The sequence below is a fragment of the Galeopterus variegatus genome, unplaced genomic scaffold, assembly GCF_000696425.1.
Source record: "Galeopterus variegatus unplaced genomic scaffold, G_variegatus-3.0.2 Scaffold2772, whole genome shotgun sequence".
In the NCBI taxonomy this organism is placed as follows: Eukaryota; Metazoa; Chordata; class Mammalia; order Dermoptera; family Cynocephalidae; genus Galeopterus; species Galeopterus variegatus.
Window position 1 is genome coordinate 245879 of NW_007728883.1, and position 22676 is coordinate 268554.

The window sequence follows — 22676 nt, forward strand, 5'->3', positions numbered from 1 at the left end:
CTCCTAGCAGAATTATGATCAATTTCACAATAATTGCTACATGTAGGTGCATTTTAGCTTAAAATCACAAGCATGTGATAAATTTTGTCTGCTTTGGCTGTAGTCTTAGCTTTAAGTCTTATTATCTTTCTTGATTACCTTCTACATTATAAAAATCACATAATTTTCTAATGGAAAAGAGTTACTGGGAATAAAATTATGCTAGTTTCCAAGGAGTAACAACTTTTCAGTCGCTTTCTCTGGCTCCAAACTGGGTCATGAATCATAAATTGATCTCCTACTTAGTTTGACATGTGTACCACTCCATATCTTCAATTATCCCAGGTCTATTTGAAAGAGGTTTTAACAACAACCACACCCCAGACTTCTAGGAGATGCCAAACTGTTTCATGTATTTCTCATTTTACATCCAAGAAACACTGGGGTTTATTTCTGAATTTAAGTCTATGCACAAAACAAACAGGAAAACCATAACAAGTAGTACATATCAAATATTCTAAAATAGTATGTCCTAAATATTAAAATAAGTGATTATATACACACTATTTTCTTAACTCAATGTCTATATATGAATATTAACAGTTTCTTATAAACAGAATAAAAATCTTCAAGACAATAAAAATCAACAATCCTTTCTAATTGTTACATAATTGTGAAAATTCACTCAGACATTATTCTAAAAATATTTTTTAAAGCATCTAGGTTGCAAACATGTGCCAGCCATTCCTCTAGGATTTCAGGCAATGTTTAAACAGTTAAATCAGTGGTTAAATAGGTAGACATTTACAGATAGAACAATTTTTTGTAAAAACATATACCATGTGCTACATCGATGTGAAAGGTAGGGTTGCTCACAACATCTACATTATCTAAGAAGGACTCCCGGCAAATATAACAAATATAATTATATGGATATTCTGGGCAAAGAGAATTGTGATTGCCAATATCACAGAGTTGTAAATGTGAGGGAAGAAGTGTGTGGTGAATCATGAGGAAATAAATAGAAAGAAATAAATAACAATTGCTTCCTTCTTTTGCTTTCCATGAAAGAGATAATTTTATTGTTTCAATTTTTTATACAAAACAAAATAATGCTATAAAGTCATTATTTACTTTCTTCATATAAATATTGTTTAACTATGTTAAATGTTTTTTCTATAGCTCTAAGATTTCAACAGCCCCTTTAAATGGGTATGTTTTTCTCCTCCTGTTAAAGAATGAGGCACAGAGAGTCATATGAACGAATAATTACATGTGGCCAATACACGTCAGAAAAGTGTTTCAAATGAGGGTGGTGTCCCAGCAAGTAAGCCATTGCACCAACTCCTGGGGGAGGGGAGAAACTTAACAAAATAAAAATATAAATGGGTATGTTTTTCTCCTCCTGTTAAAGAATGAGGCACAGAGAGTCATATGAACGAATAATTACATGTGGCCAATACACGTCAGATAAGTGTTTCAAATGAGGGTGGTGTCCCCGCAAGTAAGCCATTGCACCAACTCCTGGGGGAGGGGAGAAACTTAACAAAATAAAAATATAAAAGGCAGCTTAGAATTTTAGAAATAAATGCTATAAATTCTATTTTTTATCATAAATATTTATGCTACTCTTTATTTCTTCGGGAAAGTACCAAATGAGCACCTTCAAAATGCCAAGCTTGAAGATTTCTATGAAAATTTCACTCCATGTTACATACCCCAGAAAATTAAACATTCAGGAGACAATTACTCCTTTGAAATTAATCTTTAATCTCTTGAACAACATAGAAAGTCACTTTAGCCAAAGAAACTCAGAATCCCCTAACTCTTCTATTGTTAAAGTCAAATGTAATATAAACCCGCGTGATAACTTTGGTACACATTCAGTGTGTTCCATTTTTGTTAGTATCTTACGGGTGAGACTCCTTCATTTTGGGATTGAACACTGACTTGACCCACAGCACCAATCTTAGTCATAACTGTAGAATACCTGGTTGATAATTCATTATCTCACTCATAGATGTTACTTAGTCATTCTTCATCAGTCTGAGTTGAATCACAGCAAACATTATTCTCCTAAATAACCCATGTCCTGCATCTTCTTCTGACATTAAGATGTCCTGCATCTTCTTCCAAGTCGGCTTTTTTGTTCCATCCACATGATGGAAACTTTATCGTTGTATATTATACTCACATAAGACCACATAAGCATCTTGGAATAGCGCACTGTGTTTATCAATATGATAGCAATATTCACAATGTACTGGACTGTCTTTACTGATGGACTATGAGCACTTTTCAAGCAAAGGGAACATTTTCTTCATTATATCTGACCAAAGGGATTTTGTAGTGTAGTCACTCAGTAAAATATTTATTAATCGACAAATGAATGGAATTCTCAAAATGTCTACTCTTTAATTTATGCTGTCAATATATTTGCCTTTAAATAATCATTTCTCCAACATTTTGTTTGAATAAGTTTTCATTCCTGGTTTTTTTAGGACTCCTATTTTTCAGAATCATGGATGCAAATTGCTGAATCTTTCTTTTCTTTTTCACTCTACCTCCCAGCATCTCCACGCGGGACATATCTAGGGCAAAAGTCTATCTTTTATTCATTAAGTTACCAGATGGACCCCTGTGATCAGATTCCCATCAGAGATCCCACTGGAAACACTTCTGGTCTTTTCTTACCTTGAAATATTTTCATATAGACAACAGTGAAATATCACATTGATACTCAGCAATATTATTAAATCTATGGAAGTTCTGTCCCACTCCTCAGATATCGGTGGCTTTTTGAAGAGGTGAGATTCTTCACAGCTAAGTAGCAGCTTATCTCTTCCTTCATTTACTCTATGTAATCTCTGGAAGCACGGACCATTTGCATGACCTTGTGCAAATTAGCTAAGCTCTCAATGAGTCAGTTTTCCCATATGAAAATTGGAAAGAGTTATAGTAACTTTCTCAGAAAATAGTTGTGACTATTTATTAAAACAAGGCATAAAAGGGGTTACAAAGATGCCTCGTACTTTCCAAATGCTTAATAAAGTATAACTCTTAGTGGCATTTTCAACAATGCCAGTTTTAATTTAATACCATAGAGCCATTTACATATAATTTACTCAGAAAATAATTCAGCCTTATGCAGTGCAATAATGTGAATAGGACAACTGTCCTTTCGTAGTACATTATGTGTTTTTCCATTAACCACAACTAAAACATCTCAGTTTTCTCGTCTGTAATTGGGGATTATACAAAATTTTACTTAACTTATGAATGTGAATTATTGAAATTATTGAAATTTCTCTTTTGGATATCAGTACTCCAAAAACCTTTTATGTATTTACTCATTGCATCTTCAAAATTCCTTCAAATTTGCTTATTATATGCAGAGACTGACTGTAAGTACTACAATTTCAATTGCAAATGTGATTTGGTTCTGCCAATCAGATATACTCATAAAAGTGAAATTTTAACTCAGTTACATTTAGACATCTATGTTGCTGGTGTACATCACAGTATGTGCAGATGACTCTAAACTTATAGGAATAGCACTAGATTCCTGAGAAGCAGTTCTCATGGAGAATCAAGGCTCATGCATTGAGCTGGTTGCTTCCAAATGTGTTAGAGAACTTATGGAAAGATAGTGGAACTTTAGTGTTTCAACTATCTCATTGCTGCAGAGATGACATATCCAATATTAAATCATGATCCTACAGTTTCCTTAACTACAAAGTTGATTTAATTCACAACCTCTCTGCATGTGTTATTTAAATGTTAGGATGGTAATTTTAAAAGAGTGGTAATTGAGAATTGGAATAAAGACATTTTCATGGATTCAGATGACTTTCAGTAACTGAAATTTGAAAGTACCACCAGCCTCCTTTGCCAACAGAAGGATCCATCTTCCTCTCCTTCACGAGGCTGGCCATGCATTATTTAGAAACCCTGGAATTACCTCACCTGCAGGAGTCAGTTTTCAATTTCTCCTCTTGTCTTCATTCACCACTCTTACACTGTCTCCAGGCCTATAACTTGTATCAAAGTCAGACATTATCTAGAAGTTGGTAAGCACATACAAACTTAGAAGGAAATGTTACATATAAAAAGTTTTATAAATTTTCGCTAGTTTATTTTAACGTAAATATGAAAAATTGTATTGGAATGGATTCTGATGGCACATGTGCAGAGAAGTAGAAACATAATTTTATATTGAGTCAAATTTATTGAAATTAGTGCATCTGTCGGAAATTCTGGATTCACTATGCCACCTTGAGTATGTTGGAGAGGTCCCACTGGACTTGCAAGTGTTTAATAAACTAATGAGTCCAAGGTAACCTATGACAGGTTACCTGGAATACCAAAAATTTCTTTAAAAAATGTTGAGTTTTGAATTAATAGATTGATGACAAGGATATGCTGGAATTCATTCATTGTGTACACGTAAGTTATTTATTATCTTCCAAATTATGTCTCCTAAGATCCCCAAAGTTAAAATAAATACAAGCATCTTTGAAATGTCTTTTTTTTTAAGCTGAGGAAAAGAAAAAGTGGTCTTGATCATTGAAGTGGAAAAGGCTGCTATTAAAATATCTTAAGTCTCAGAGTAATAAAAATCAACTTATAGATACTATCCAAGAGCAAAGTTATACTACAACTTCCTGAAGCATGTGCAGACTGGTAATAAAAGAGATGATCCACAGAGATTACCATTGTTATAGTAAGTTAATCATCAAAATCAAGGAAATATAAGTGCACAGCAACAGAGGTAATTCTTATTCAACAATAATAATAACAATAGGTTTATAAGTTGAACCTGACTTGGTTATCACAATGAGTCACAGACTTTCATCCAATTCATATTTAAATCAGTTTCCAGAACAAGAGCACTTTCTGTGAAGCAAAAAGTATCCTGTTACCATTTAGGAAAGACCATGCGACTTCACTACACGAATACAATGAACCATGGTCAGTTTGCCATGACCACTTACCAAAGGATGAAAAAAATTGAGCCTGGTTTACAGATCTGCATCAAATAATATAATTAGCTACACTCTATCTAATGAGTCATTACATCGGAACCAGGAGTAGCCCTAAATCATAGTTAGGATGGAAAATTTTTTCTGTGACAGAAATTCAAGTAGTATATCCAGCTGTACTTTTTGCTGAGAAGCTTGCGGCTAGCCAGATATAAGATTTTTACTGATTCATGGACATTAGCTAATAATATGTTGGGTAGCCAAGGGCTTAGAAAGAAAGATTGAAGTATCTGTAAAGCAGAGGTTTAGGAAAATGATACTCTTTTAATAGAACCAGAATATTTAGGTGTTTTGTTCCATGTGACTTTTCAACAAAATATCCATCTGAAGAGGAGATTTATAATAATCAGGAGCATAAAATGACCCATTTCGTGAAAGCTGTTCAGTTCTCCTCAATCATTTACCTAAATATTTGATTAACGGATTCATGAAAAACATGGCTATGAGGACAAGGATAAGATTTATGTGTGAGTTATCTGGATATCAACCCTGCCAATAGCAAGAGACCAATATTGAACTTTTGATATAGTTTGTGTGCTAGCAGCAGAAACCAGAAATCAGCTTCCTGGAAGCAAATTGCTAATTTTGCACCATTGTCTTCATGTAAGGGGGCTGCTATGTGTACTCACTGGAAGAGATACTTATTGTAAGCATGCATTTGCTTTTGTTTCCCACAGTGCCCTTGCCAGCAATATCATATGTGGGTTACAGTTTGCTTTATCCATTGTCAAAATGAGCTAAATAAAATTGACTCGGAAAAAAAATAGCATTCATCTTACAGTAAAACAAATGAGACAATGATATTGATTGGTCTTACTATGTAATATGTTGGTATTGCTTTGTCTTTATTCTATCACCTTGAAATAAAAAACTCAAAACTGGCTGTGATGAATAAACTTGGTTATTCATGAGAAATATGGTTGTTAATGAAACAATTGGAGCTTGTAGGAAATACCTAAGGGCCACAGATCTACAAGGATCGTCCTAGTACCACCATACATAGCGGTAAATTAAAATAGGACATACATGGGAAATACAGCAAGCATTCATACGTCTGATTCCTTAGCAATGAGATTTAGGTCACCTTGCGAACAGCTTAGTTAACTACTGAAAAGGAAAAAATATAGAGAGACAGATATAGATATAAGTATAGACTGTATATTAAAATATGTAAAGAACTCTCAAGACATAAAAATAAAAAAATAAAATTTAAAAAGTGGCTGAATATATGAACACGAACTTTACCAAAGATGATATGCAAATGTCAAATAAGTATAGTAAAAGATTATCAATATCATTGGTCATCAGTCTCAAGACATAAAAATAAAAAAATAAAATTTAAAAAGTGGCTGAATATATGAACACGAACTTTACAAAAGATGATATGCAAATGTCAAATAAGTATAGTAAAAGATTATCAATATCATTGGTCATCAGGGAAATCCCAATGAGATCTTAGCACGTACCTATTAGAATAACTAATATCCAAGAAAATTAAAAAAACTGGCAATATCAAATGCTGAAGAGAAGGTGAAACAACAGAAATTCTCACACACTGCTGACAGGATACAAAATGGTACAGCCACTTTGGAGTGCAGTTCAGCAGTTTCTTATGTTAACATCAGTTTAACAAAAACAAGAAACAAAAAACAGCAATCCCACTTCTAGTTACTTTACCCAAGTGAAATGAAAACTTATGTTCACACAAACATATCTACATTAATGCTTAGAGTATCTTTAGTCATAATGACCCTTAACTGGTGACTACCCAGATGTTCTTCAATAAATGAATGGAAGAACAAACTGTGGTTCTCCCATGTAATGGAATACTGCTTGGACTAGGAAGGATCCAGTTAAGGATTCACAAATCATCATGGGTGAAACATAGGTTTATTTTACTAAGAAGAGAATGCAGACTCAAAGGCTAAGTATTATATGATTCCACTTGTATGACATTCTGTAATACTAAAACTGTAGGGATAGAAAACAAATCAGTTGCCAGGGCTGAGAAATGAAGAAAGGGTTGTCCACAAGGGGCAACATGAGAGACGTTACAAGATGGAGCAACCATCCTTTCTGGAGGTGAATACATGACTATGCACTTTTCAACATCCATAGAAGAATAAACAACACAGTGATTTTCGCTGAATGCAAATTAAGAATAATCACCCAGGATGTTGGTGGAACTCATTAGGAATGCATACTGTGAGAACTGAGTCTCATTGTTTTACAGACTAATGGCAACACCAATACTAAATGGGGTAGGTAAGAAAGATTGGTCTGAAATTTCTGAAAAGCAATGTTTTAACTAGATATTATAAGATGGAAGGAAAAAGTATCACAAACACTATACCGTGAGTAGTGTATTTATTTTTCATAGACATATGAGTTCGCAGTTCTGAAATTACTGTGTGTTTACTAGAATCGAACAAATAAGTAAACATATTTTCATACCCAAAACAAGATTCTTCCCTACCAAGGAAAGAAATTACTGTGAAGAGTAAGTGAGGACTGCTAGTCTGAACTCTGTACTTGAAGACCGAATTAGGAAGTATCATTATGAACTTACGTTCATTTCATAAAAAGTCAGTTCTCATATCCACAGATTTTGTATTTGCAAGTTTGCCTACCAGCTGAAGTGTATTTTTAACCTCCGAATCCGTATTAGTGACACTTTCACAGTCATAGGGGACATGCTCAGAGCAGCAAAAAAACTGAGTTGCTCATCATGGTGTACATTCCTAGTCAAGGTTAAACAGGAAATGCTCTGCCTTCTTGTTTAGCTCTCATACCTTAAATAAGTGCCCTTTTCATGGTTTTTCCAGTGCCACATTTTTCACATTTTTGTGTTTTTACGTGATTTCACTGCTTAAAATGCTCCAAGCAAAGTACTTTGTCTAAGTTTCTTAAGAGTAAGGAGGTTGTTATATGATTTATTGAGAAAATACATGTGTTAAATAAGCTTTCTTTAGGCATGAGTTACAGGCTGCTGGCTATGAGTTCAATGTTAATGAATCAACAATGCAGTACATCCAGGAGAAGAAAGAAAATTCTTGCCTTTCCTGAAAAGTGCTAAAGTGACATCATTAGTGCATGATGAAGCTATGGAAAAGATGAAAAGCAGCTAAATTTGTGGATTCATGAGATGAAAAATGATTCTTTTAGAAAAAAATATAGTGATAACATTGTTGTGAGGCTGAAATCCAAAGAAATTTATGGTCCCATGGTTAGGAAAATGTTAAACTCTTCATGGCTAGTGCCTGCTGGCTCACACGTTTCAAAAGGTGATAAGATGTGAAAAATGTTCAAATTGCAGGTGAGGCAGGTTATACAGAACAGGAGGCTTTGATAGAATTTTAAAATACCTGTTATGTGTCATACAGAAAAAGGGCTATGTAGAGAACAAGTTTTCAACACAGATGAAACTTGCTTGTTTTGTAAGGACATTGGCAAACTAACCTATATAACACATATCTATATAACCTATGAAACAACAAATGGTTATAACCCATAGAAGCAAGAGGTTAGTACTGATATTTCAATGTTTGTGATGACTTCTTGAAACATAATTACTGTGAATAAGGAGAATCAACTCTCTCTATAGAAGGAGGCTTCAAAAAAGTTCATGGAAAGATTCGTATTGTCTTTAATTCCATTTTCCTAAGAACTTTTTGAAATAACCACATGTGGACATATATATATGTATAAACACAAATATATTGATACATAAATGCATATATGTGTGTATATACTGAATTAGTGTGCATAAACAGGTTTCTCATCCCTGTCCACTAGGGAAACCCTTGGCCCTAGGGAAACCTCAAAAAAAAAAAAAAAGAATTGGAGTCAGGTAGAATGGACTCAGGAACCGTCCAGAAATAGCAGCCAATAGCCAAAACTGGAAAATAAGAAATCATATTATAAGCCAAATAGTAAAATTAATATTAATAGTGAAAACTGCTATAAGTAAATGATTGAATAATTAAATAAAAGTGGAAAAGGGATAACTTTCTCATAGAAGAATGGCAATTAATAAATGCAGAAGAAATGAGGGAAATACAAAACCACCGTCTGAAAACCACAGTAATAATTACTACAGGTAAGCTCACTGTAGAATGCTAAAATTAGAGGGTGAAATTTTAGGAAGAAAGTGGATATTTGCATAGTATCAAAGCATTTACCCCCCAAATTTAGGAACTGTTACAGGTTGGAAAAAACTAAGAGACATGTCATCTAAATGCAATATAGATTTCGGATTTGATCCTCAAACAGATTAAGAACAGTGATAGAAAAATTGGTAAAATGCAAATAAAGTCAAGAGTTTAGTTAATAGTATTGTATCAAAGTTAATTTCTTAGTATGATAATTGTACTGTGGCTGTATAAGATTTTGCATTTAGTGTAAGTTCGGTAAAAGATATATAGGAACTCTCTATACTACTTTTGTACCTCCTTCCTATGTTTGCAATTATTGCAAAATAAAAAGGTTTTTAAAACCTGAAGCCTAATTCTAATTCCAGCCTAATGGTTAGAAAACATCCTAGTACCTTTGAATGAATTAATAAAATGGCATAATTGATAGCTACACACTCCCTCTTACTCAAAGAAATGTCATTTGACTCCTTATTTATGGAAAAGGAATTAACTCACACAAACACTGAAGTGGGCTCCTTAGAAATACTTCTATAGTAGTCAACAGTGAGACTACCTCATTAATATGTATTGCAGAATCAATTTTAGAAGTCAAGCTGAGCCAAGATTTTTAACCACATGTTTTTAGCCGCTAAACTATTTTGCCTTCTTTGATTACATTACTTTTAAATATGTACAAATATAGAGAAGTCAGATTATAGAATAAATCTATAAATACTCACTATAACTCTTCATTAAACTTTTTCATTTATTTAGAATTGTAGTTTCTTGAATTTCCTTGTAAATATTATTTATGAAATATTGAATATGAAAATCCTTCTGTAAATTTTGAGTATTTTTCTCCTATGGACTTAGTGCATTTCAATATTCACTATATTTCAGCATTAACATATATATAGATAATATCTCCTGTTACATTTCTTGAAATTTTCTATTTCCACTCAGATAATTATTTTATTTCCATCCTTCAAAGCAGAGTTATGTTAGAAATGGAACCATGCTAAAGACTAATATTTTATATATGACATTATATGTTTGGTGGAGAAGCTGTAATGATGTGTGAAGAAGTTGTGTCTTGATTACACTAGAAGATAAAGTCATCTAGTTTGGAATCACAAAGCAGAAAGGAATTTATTAATATAATATAGATAAATATTTCCCATGACCTTTTTTTTTTTTTTCCTTTTTTGTCTTTTTTCGTGACTGGCAACGGATCGCAACCCTCAGTGTCGCGCCCGTACCGGACTGGGACCGGCCACGGGATCGCAACCCTCGGTGTTGCACCCGCACCTCGCTCAGCCAGTGAGCAGCCGGTCTGTATGTGGGATCCGAACCCTTGGCGGGAGCACCGCCGCACTCCCAAGCGGCGCACTGTAGCAGTGCGCCACCGGGCCGGCCCCTTCCATGACCTTTTTTGCCTCTCTTTTGTTCCTTGGTTATAGTTTTCTGTACATTCACTGTATTAAGGTTTATTCTCTGTTTTGTAAAACAAAGACCAATATTAAATATGCATACATTTCATTTCCTTTATCTTGCATATCAGGTAACCAACTGATAAACAGTACCACTTCAATCATTGGAGAAAAAAATACAATCATAGGTGTGAATTTCAAAGTAAACTAAAACTAAAATACTAACATATGGGTTTTATCACTAGTAAACTGTTATGACACACCATAAGTTGAAGACAATGTTCAATCTTTGATGGGTGAGTTCTTAAAAGGTGTATTAAAGGATTTAGTTGTTTCTCAATTTAAATTATTTAATCTTAATTTAACAGATTTAATTAAGTATATTCTGTCAATCTTTATGAATGTTCCCACAATCCATTACTGAAAATACTGATATAAAAGGAGATTCTCAATGTGCTTTTGATTTGCATTTCCTTGATGCTTGATGATGTTAAGCATTTATTCATGTGTCTTTTGGCCATTTGTATGTCTTCCTTGAAAAACACCTTTTCAGCACCTTTGCCCATTTTTTTAATCAGTTTATTTTTTTCTTACTATTAAGTTGTTTGAATTCCTTGTATATTCTGGATAGTAATCCCTTGCTGGCTGCGTAGTTTATAAATATTTTCTCCCATTCTGTTAGGTTGTCTTTCCTCTCTGTTCATTGTTTCTTTTGCTGCGCAGAAACTTTTTAGTTTGATATAATCCCATTTGTTTATTTTTTCTTTTGGTACCTGTCTGTACTTTGGGGTTCTTACTCATAAAGTCTTTGCCCAGTCCTACTTCTTGAAGCCATAGAAAATAATGAAGTTCTGCTATTTGCAGAAACATAGATGAACTTATAGAAAATTATGTTAAGTGAAATAAACCAGGAACAGAAATAGAAAAACCTCATTTTCTTACTGGTAAGTGGGAGTTTAAAAAGAATTACCCCAGTTAGACTGTCTATTATCAGATGCTGATGAGGATGTGTAGAAAGGGGAACCCTCTAACACTGTTGGTGGGCTGTAAATTAGGGCAGCCAGTAGAGAAGACAGTATGGAGATTCCTCAAACAACTACAGATAGAACTGCCATACAATCCAACATTCCCACTGCCAGGTATATACCCAAAGGAATGGAAATCATCATGTTGAAGGGATACCTGCACTCCCATGTTTATTGTGATTTTATTTATAATAGCCGAAAGTTGGAATCAACCTATATGTCCTATATTGCACTCCCATGTTTATTGTGATTTTATTTATAATAGCCGAAAGTTGGAATCAACCTATATGTCCTATATGTTTTCAATAAGGAAAATGTGTTATATATACTCAATGGAATACTATTTTGCCACAAGAAAGAATGAAATTCTGCCATTCACAGCAACAGGGATGAACTTAGATAAAATTATGTTACATGAAATAAGCCAGGCACAGAAAGAGAAATACTGTGTGTCCTCACTCAAGTAGGAACTAAGATGGAAGGAAGGAAGGAAGGAAGGAAGGAAGGAAGGAAGGAAGGAAGGAAGGAAGGAGGAAAGAGGGAGGGAGGGAGGGAGGGAGGGAATGGAGGGAAAGAAACAAAATAATACATTGAACTTTCAAGAAAAAGAGAACACAACTGGTTATTAGAGGTGGCAAAGTGGGAGGGGAAGGGGATTAGTGAGAAATTAGGTAAGGGGCACAAAGATTAATTACGTTTGGTAAGCATGAGTATACTAATTATCCTGATTTGATCAACACATATTGTACACTTATATCGATATTCAATTCTGTACACCAGAAATATATGTAATCAATTATTTTTCAATAAAAAAGCAAAAGAAATAAGAGTAAATGAATAAATGAAAAAAGAAAGAAATATACAACAATCAAAATAATTTGTTGAACTTTCAAAAGAAGAAAACAGGACTGAGGCCACCAGAAGTGGGAATGGGGGAGGAGCGAGAGGTACTCACAAGAAATTGGTAAAGGACCACAAAAAATGATTATACTGTGTCATTTGGAACACACTAATTATCCTGATTTGAACATCACATATTCAACACTCTACCCCATAGATATGTACCATCAATTATGTTTCAATAAAAATAAATAAATAAATAAAATTTGCAAAACTAAAAGGAGATTCTTTTAAAATTTCTAAAGCACATAAATTGTTACGCTCACTAGAGCTATATGTTATGATTTAAAATTGTTATTTGTTCTGTTCTTTGTTTTATATTGTATTTGTTTTGGGTACTGTACTGAGTTCACAGTGCCCTTCAAAAATTTATGTCTACCTAGAACCTGTGGATTCAATCTTATTTGGAAATAGGATCTTTACAGATTAATCAATCTAGATGAGTTCATATGCAATGGCCAATGACATGGTCATTCCCATTTGTCTTTATTTATGATGGGTTCTCCATAATATGTAATTTTAAATAATATTTTGGCCTACACATAAGCATCATATAAATACTATTGCAACAATGTTTGTAATTAAATGTGAGCATGTTTATGACATATTATTCCAGTTCTTGACTTTGATCATTGATAAATTAATATGCTATTCTTTTAGTTTAGCATAGCTGTTATGCCCTAATAGTTTCTTTCTTCAGTATGCACTCTGTATTGTTTAACCCTTTTTTTATTGTAGTAATCTTACACCTTGCAGAACTTTAGGTCTTCCAGAGAAACAGTAAAATCAATCTTTAAAAATTTGTTCAGAAAATGTCTAGCTCCTTAAGATCATTAAATAATCCCAATTTCTATTTATTTTGAGCTATTTATATGGCTTATAGAGTTCCTGGATTACATATCAAATAAATGTAAGTTTCAAAATAATAATGTAAAGGGTTTATATAGATGTATTTTCAGATCAAAATAGTGAATAAAATGACATGTGCAAAGGAATATTGCTTGACTTAGACTTGGGGAAGAGACTCTTGGGATTTTAAAAATAATGTAGGGCTTTCACCCTATTCTGTAGGAAGTAAAAATTGTGAAAACAGTATTTTGTTAAATCATCTCTACATTCTCAGAACCCAAGTCTGAACCCACCACTTAAGTGTCCAAAAAGTAATTATCGAATGAATAAAAGGCTGTGATTATAATCATGATCCACCTTTCTTTTTTTTTTTTTTTCTTTCCTTTTTTTTGTCTTTTTTCGTGACCGGCAACGGTTCGCAACCCTCAGTGTCGCGCCCGTACCGGACCGGGACCGGCAACGGGATCGTAACCCTCGGTGTTGCTCCCGCCCCTCGCTCAGCCAGTGAGCGGCCGGTCTGTATGTGGGATCCGAACCCTCGGTGGGAGCGCCACCGCGCTTCCCAAGCGGCGCACTATAGCAGTGCGCCACCGGGCTGGCCCCATGATCCACCTTTCTATGTTATCAAGTCAGTGGGCAAATGTAAAATATTAAAGACAAGTCTGACATCTTTTATGATGTAGTATAATGAAGACCTCAGGCTCATTCTAAAACATCACAATGAATTCTTAACATTTCTCTAAAACAGAAAAACTCGCTCTCACAGTTTAGTCTGTTGATATTTAGAGACTACCAATCTTTATTACTTTGTTATTTAGTTACTTCTACTACTGAAGGTATAGATTACTATGAAAATGCAATTTCTTCCATCTATTCTTCTGCTCTGATTTCAGGACACTATCACCTAAATATTCTGTTCTAAATTGTATACTAATTTGGACAACTGCTTTGTACTTGGTGTCTTGAAAACACCAATCTCCATGGTGCCTTTTGTTGATTCATTCAACTAATTCCCCTGAGTCCATTGTAAATAGAGGAGATAAATTAAGGCTGGCCTGAATAACATTGCTTCTGCACAGTAGGTCATATCATCTTGACCAAGCTTGGAAAGACATTAATTACATCAGCCTTCATTTTAACTATAACATTTCATTTCAAGAACCAAGATAATACTTCTTTAAGGGACAATAGGTAGGATATATTGGGACACATAATCCCTAAAGAAATTTGGGTTGATGTATTAAAATGGGTTAATATGCTCTTCCTGTAAACATTGTAGATGATCTCTAAGAATTGCCCTTTATTATCAATATTTTGAATATTTGGTTACAAATATAAGATTACAGAGGAAAAACAGATTGCAGAGGCTCCTAAAAAATCCCAGAGAATTTATGTTTAAACAAATTAATAAGCCATTAGAAATGATGTTGACTACACAAGTCAGATTTGCTATAAAAGTATGTTCATTGAGAAATATAGTTTTTCTTAATAGTTAATATTTATGTTTTATACAAGTAATTTTGATTATAATTACTTTATTATGTATAAATAAAATTAAACCATATAATTTATATGAAATATATAAATGAAAAAATGTTTAAATATTACAAATCAATATTTTCATGGAACAATTAGGTCCACTATAGCATAAATATTAAATGATTGATAGGATTACATAATTTTTTGTGTTCTTATCTAGATATCTGGAAATAATTATTTGTAATATAATCAATGTCAGGAAACTATGCAATTATATTTTTACAATATTCAAACCAATTTATTTGATGTGCTTTAAAACTGAGCAGATATACTTTATGTTTTAGCTTTACACAATGTGAATTTTATACAGCACATAAATTAGCCCCCATAGTATTAAGGCAAAAGGCACAAAGCTACATACCATATGACTACAAAGAAAGCAGATAACAGAAGGTGAGATTATATGTCTACCAGAAATTTTACAGGTAAAATTTTGGGTAAATTCATTCAAATATTAAATTAGTTGGCTAACCCTGAGAAAATTTTGTTCATTGTGATAGCTCTGACACCTATCCTGGATATAGACAATAAATGAGACATTACAGACTTTGTTAGGCTATCTGGATAATAAAGTATTGAAAAAATAATCTTAGGTGACAGCATAACTAAAGCCTTTATGGCAAACATTAAATCTAAACATAAACAAGTAAGCAAATTCCGTATAACATCAAGAGTGATATCAGAAGCATTTTGTATGGAGAGAAAAGAAAATAAATGCTTATTCAAAAACAGAAAAAAAAAATATATGAAGAGTAAAGCAGCAAAAAGAACATCTCCAAAGTGTGCTGTGGTATTCTGGGAGTGGGTTCTCAAGAATTTTATATGAAAATGTTTTAAACTCAGAAGTTTTAATATCTTTATTCTTGTTTTCGGGGGGGGAATATATTGAAACATTCAGAAGACAGAGACTTATACTGAAATATATGAAAATACAATGAAGGAATTACAGGAAAAATTAATATATGAGGTAAAAAATTTTTAAAATTATTTTATGTACTACAAAATTATTTTTCTCTTAAAAAAGGCAAAAATTATTTTTTTAAATAGTGCAGTTTTTGTTGTCTATATTTAAGGTATACAACATAAAGTTTTGATTTATATACACATAGTGAAGTGATTCTTACGATCAGGCCAATTATTCTATTTATCACCTTCCATAGTTATTTATTTTTTCTCTTTTGTGATAAGAACACCTAAAATGTATTCTCATTGAAAATTTTCAGTATGCCAGTATATTATTATTAACTCTAGTCCTCAGGCTGTACACTAGATCTCTGGACTTATTCATCCTACATAACTGCAAGTTTGTACCATTAGAAGAGATGGGGATACATATATACTAGATAGGGAGGTAGACAGAGAGATAGATATGAGGTACTTCAAAAGGTTTACGGAAAGATTTGTATGATCTTTGATTTCTATTTTTCATGAACTTTTTGAAGTACCCTAGATAGATAGGCAGACAGACAGACAGACAGACAGACAGACAGACAGACAGACAGACAGACAGACAGACAGACAGACAGACAGACAGACAGACAGACAGACAGACAGACAGACAGACAGACAGACAGACAGACAGACAGACAGACAGACAGACAGACAGACAGACAGACAGACAGACAGACAGACAGACAGACAGACAGACAGACAGACAGACAGACAGACAGACAGACAGACAGACAGACAGACAGACAGACAGACAGACAGACAGACAGACAGACAGACAGACAGACAGACAGACAGACAGACAGACAGACAGACAGACAGACAGACAGACAGACAGACAGACAGACAGACAGACAGACAGACAGACAGACAGACAGACAGACAGACAGACAGACAGACAGACAGACAGATAGATAGATAGATAGATAGATAGATACCTACGATGGAATATTATCCAGCCTTAGAAAAATATTCAGCCATACAGCAATTTGTACCATCAAGGACGAACCTGGAGGACATCATGGTAAGTGAAGTAAGCCAGATAATGAAAAAAATGTACTACATTTTTTACTGGTTGCTTAACTTTCTTATTTCCTCACCTATTTTACAGCTAAAATACAAATTACATATATAAAGAAAGAAAATAATGAGAAATTCCACAGTAGTAACAGAGTTTATCCTTCTTGGATTGACAAGTGACCCACAGTGGCAGGTTGTACTTTTCATATTTCTTCTTGTAACCTACATCCTAAGTGTCACTGGGAACCTGATTGTTATCACCCTCACCCTTTCAGATCTCCAACTGCAGACTCCCATGTATTTCTTCCTTCGGAACTTCTCATTTCTAGAGATCTCATTCACATCTGCCTGCATCCCCAGATTCCTTGTCACCATTGTGACTGGTGACAGAACCATTACCTATAATGATTGTGTGGCGCAGCTGTTTTTTTCCATCTTTTTGGGGGTGACAGAATTTTACCTTCTGGCTGCCATGTCCTATGACCGCTATGTGGCCATCTGCATACCTCTTCATTACACAACCATCATGAGCAGCACAGTCTGTATCCTTCTTGTATTTAGCTCTTGGCTTGCAGGATTCCTGATTGTCTTTCCACCAGTAATCCTTCTGCTGCAGTTGGATTTCTGTGCCTCCAATATAATTGATCACTTTATCTGTGACTCTTCTCCAATTCTGCAGCTTTCTTGCACAAACACTCACTTTCTAGAACTCATGGCATTCTATTTAGCTGTGGTGACACTCATGGTCACCTTGACATTAATTATTCTCTCCTACACAAATATCACCCGGACAATTCTGAGAATTCCTTCTGTGAATCAAAGGAAAAAAGCCTTTTCCACTTGTTCCTCCCATATGATAGTTGTCTCCCTCTCTTATGGTAGCTGCATCTTCATGTACATTAAGCCTTCTGCAAGGGAAAGGGTAACTTTAAACAAAGGGGTAGCTGTGCTTATTACTTCAGTGGCTCCTCTCTTGAACCCTTTCATATACACACTAAGGAATCAGCAAGTGAAGCAAGCCTTCAAGAGCCTGGTTCAGAGGATCGTCTTTTCTTCAAATAAACAAATGTGATTATGCAAAATATGTAACCCTGTGTTGGGCCCATTTTTAGGAGCAAACATTATCTGTGAGCCACATGGTGCCTATGGGTGGAGGATGAAGATGGCACCCATGGGAAGTAGGGGAGGCGTAACCCAAGATAGCTCCAAAAGGTTTTTATTGGTCCTCCAGTATTTCCACACTTGTGAACCCTGCGTGATCGCTGTGCTCAACATGTTAGTACAAAATGCATGCTCATGTGATCCTTTAATTGGTTGGTTAGTTCATGGAAAGCCCCTACTTGCTTGCTTATATAAATTGCAGTGTAACGGCAATAAAGTGGAACAGGTTGTACAGTAGACTGCTTGAACTTATTTGGCCTATCTTTTTTTTTATTGAAACATAATAGATTATACATATTTGTGGAGTACAAAGTTGACTATCAATACCTGTGTACAATATGTGGTGATCAAATCAGGAAAATTAGTAAACTGATGTATTTGTGTACAATATGTGATGATCAAATCAGGATAGTTAGCATATTCATCATTACAAAATATACTTATGCTTTGTGTACATTAACCAATTTGCACTAACCCCTTCTCTCTCCCCATTTCCCCTCCCTAGTAACCACAGTTCTCTTTTCTCCTTCTGAAAGTTCAATTGTAGTTTGGTTTTTTGTCCATCTTTTTTTTCTTTCTTTATTTCTCTCTTCATTTATTTTTTGACTCCCACTTATGAGTGAAGACATTCAGTATTTTTCTTTCTGTGCTTGGCTTATTTCACTTAACATAATTTTGTTCAAGCTCATCCATGTTGCGGCAAATGGCAGGATTTCATTCTTTTACATGGCTGAGTAGTATTCCATTGTGAATATATAACACATTTTCTTTATCCAGTCATCCATTGATGGAAATTTAGGTTGATTCCACATCTTGGCTATTGTACCTAGAGCCGCAACAAACATACAAGTGCAGGTTTCCATTCAACACAATGATTTCCATTTCTTTGGATGTATACCCAGTGCTGGGATTGCCAGATTTTATGGTAGTTCTAGCTCTAGTTGTTTGAGAAAACTACATACTGTTTTCTGTAAAAACTGTACTAATTTACAGTCCCACAACAGTGCAGAAGTGTTCTGCTTTTTACGCATCCTGACCATCATATGTCATTCTCTGTCTTTTTGATAATACCAGTCTAACTATAGTGAGATGACATCTCAATGTGGTTTTAATTTCATTTCCCTGATGATCAGTGATGTTTAACATTTTTTTCATGTATCAGTTGGCTATTTGTATGTCTTCCTTTGAGAAATGTCTGTTCATCTCCTTTATTCATTGTGGAATTGGATTATTTGGGTTTTATTTATTGTTCAGTTGTTTGAATTCATTGTATATTCTGGATATTAATCCTTTGTCAGATGCATAGTTTGCAAACATTTTCTCCCATTCTGTAGGTTATCTTTTCACTGTTAATTATTTCCTTGGCTGTGCAGAAATTTTTTAATTCTATATAATCCCTTTTGTTTATTTTTTCTTTTGTTCCCTGTTCTTTGGGAGTTTTATACACAAAGTCTTTTCCCAGTCCTACATCCTGAAGTATTTCTAGAGTATTTTATACTAGGAGTGGTATGATTTCAGGACTTATATTTAAGTCTTTAATCCCCTTTGAGTTGATTTTGGTACATGGCAAGATGTATGAGTCTAGTTTCATTCTTCTACTCATGGATATACAGTTTTCACAGCACCGTTTATTGAAGAGGTTGTCCTTTCCCAAACGTATGTGCTTGATGCCTTTGTCAAAGATCAGTTGGCTATAAGTACATGAATTGATTTCTGGATTCTTTGTTTTATTCCATTTATTTCTTCATCTGTTTTTATGACAGCACCATGCTGTTTTAGTTGCTGTAGCTTTATAATATAATTTGAAGTCAGGTAGTGCAATGCCTCTAGTTTTATTTATTATGTTCAGAATTGCTTTGGCTATGTGGAGTCTTTTGTTGTTCCATATGAATGTTAGGATTGTTTTTTCTATTTTTGTGAAGAATGTAATTGGCATTGAATTTGTGAATCACATTCAATAGTATGGAAATTTCAACAACATTAATTCTTCCAATCCATGAACATGGAAAATTGTTTTTTCTATTTTTGTGAAGAATGTAATTGGCATTGAATTTGTAAATCACATTCAATAGTATGGAAATTTCAACAACATTAATTCTTCCAATCCATGAACATGGAATGTCTTTCCATCTTTTTATGTCCTCTTTAATTTCTTTCAGCAGAGACTTGTAGTTTTCATTGTAGATATCTTTCAACTCTTTGGTCAAATTTATTTCTTTGTATTTTATTTTTTTGGAAGCTTTGTAAATGGGCTAGCTTTCTCGATTCCTTTTTCTCCTAGTTCGTGGTTGGAGGATAAAAATGAAACTGAGTTTTGTGTATTGATTTTGTATCCTGCAACTTTACTAAATTCATATATCAGCTCTAAGAGTTTTTTGGTAGAGTCTTAACGTTTTTCTGTTTATAGGACCATGTCATCTGCAAACAGGGACAGTTTGACTTCATCTTTTACAGTATGGATTCCCTTTATTTTTTTTCTCTTGCCTAGTTGCTCTGGCTAATAATCCAATACTATGCTAAATAGGAGTGGTGAGAGTGGGCATCCTTGTCTTGCTCTGTTTCTTTCATCTTTTCCCCATTCAGGATGATATTGGTGGTGGATTTGTCATATATGATTTTTATAGTGTTGAGATACTTTTCTTCGATACATCATTTGTTGAGAGTTTTTATCATGAAGAAATGATGAATTCTGTCAAATGCTTTTTCTGAATCTATTGAGATGACCATATGGTTTTTGTCCATGATTTTTTTTGATGTGATGTATCGCATTTACTGATTTGCATCTGTTCAACCATCCTTGCATCCCAAGGATGAATCCCACTTTATTACGATGTATAATCTTTTTGATGTGTGGCTGTTTTCTCTTTGCAAATATTTTATTGAGATTTTTGCAACTATGTTAATCAAGGATATTGGCCTGGCGTTTTCTTTTTATGTTGTATCTTTGTCTGGTTTTGGTGTCAGGGTGATGCTGGCCTCAGATGAGTTTGGGAGAATGGCCTCTGGTTCAATTTTTTGAATAGTTTAAAGAGAATTGGTATTAATTCTTCTTTAAAGGTTTGGCAGAATTCAGCAGTGAAGCCATCTGGTCCTGGGCTTTTCTTTGTTGGGAGACTGCTTGTACTAGTCTGTTTTGTGTTGCTATAATAGAAATACCTGAGACTGGGTAATTTATAAAGGAAAGAGGTTTATTTGGCTTATGATTCTGGGACAGCTGCATCTGGTATGGATGGGCCTCAGGCTGCTTCTACTCATGGCAGAAAAGTGGCAGGTACAAGCAGATCACATGGTGGGAGAGGAAGCAAGAGAAAGAGAGAAAGGAGGTGCCAGGGTCCTTTAAGAAAGAAAGGAGGTGCCAGGGTCCTTTAAACAATCAGGTCTCATGGGAACTAATAGAGTGAGAACTCACTCACTACCCCTACTCCCCCAGGGAGAGCATGAATCCATTCATGAGGGATCCACCCCCATGACTCAATCAGTTTCCAACACTGCCACATTGGAGATCAAATTTCCACATGAGTTTTGGAGGGGACAACACATCCAGACTCCATAATTGCTGCTTACTGCTTTGATCTTATTGCATATTATTGGTCTATTTAGGTTTCCTGTTTCTTCTTGGTTCAGTCTTGGTAGGTTGTATGTATCCACAAATTTCCCCACGTTTTCGAATTTGTTGGTGTAAAGTTGTACATAATAGTTTCTTTTTTCTTTCTTTCTTTTTTATTTTTGAATTTTTATTTTGTTGATATACAATGTGGCTGATTATTATAGCCCATCACCGAAACCTCCCTCCCTCCTCCCTCTCCCCCCTCCCACCCAACAATGTCCTTTCCGTTTGCTTGTTGTTAACAACTTCAAAGGATTGTAGTTGTTATATCTTCTCCCCCCCCCAGTTATTTTTTTTGTGTGATTGGATTCATTTATTAATTTTTAGCTCCCACCAATAAGTGAGAAAATGTGATATTTCTTTTTCTCTGCCTGACTCGTTTCACTTAATATAATTCTCTTTCTTGAAACTAATGAAAATAAAGAAACATCATACTGAAACTTATGGGATACTGCAAAAGCAAAACCAAGAGGAAAGTTTATTGCAATAAAAGCATACATCTAAAGAACAGAAAGACTTCAAATAAACAACTTAGTATTACACCTCAAATAACTACAAAAACAAAAATAATACAGCCCAAAATTAGTATATGGAAAGAAATAATTAATATCAGAGCTAAATGAAATAGAGAATAAAAAAAGATGCAAAAGATCAATGAATCAAAAAGTTGGTTTTTTGAGAAAATAAACAAAATACGGAAACCTTTAGCTTGTCTAACTAAAAAAAGAGAGAGAAAACCCAGGAAACCTTTAGCTTGTCTAACTAAAAAAAGAGAGAGAAAACCCAAATAATGAAATTTAGAAATGAAAAAAGAGATTTTACAACTGATATCACAAAATACAAAGACTCATTAGAAACTATTATGGTCGACCATAATATTAATTATTATGGTATTTATTATTAACATACTGATATTAATTATTTCTTTCCATATACTAATTTTGGGCTGTATTATTTTTGTTTTTGTAGCTATTTGAGGTGTAATACTAAGTTGTTTGTTTGAAGTCTTTCTGTTTTTAGGTGTATGCTTTTATTGCAATAAA

The 22676-nt window shown here is 34.1% G+C and overlaps 1 protein-coding gene across 1 annotated transcript; it reads left to right on the top strand.

The window, feature by feature from the left end:
* Positions 1-16992: 16992 nt before the first annotated feature.
* Positions 16993-17937, top strand: LOC103598895 (olfactory receptor 6C75-like). The gene has a single exon (XM_008582958.1). It carries the CDS (start codon positions 16993-16995, stop codon positions 17935-17937), a length of 945 nt encoding a protein of 314 aa, XP_008581180.1.
* The last annotated feature ends 4739 nt before the right edge of the window (positions 17938-22676 follow it).

What these genes read in the sequence shown, in the direction of transcription:
- LOC103598895 (XM_008582958.1), top strand. Translation starts at nt 16,993, where the DNA reads ATGAGAAATTCCACAGTAGTAACAGAGTTTATCCTTCTTGGATTGACA.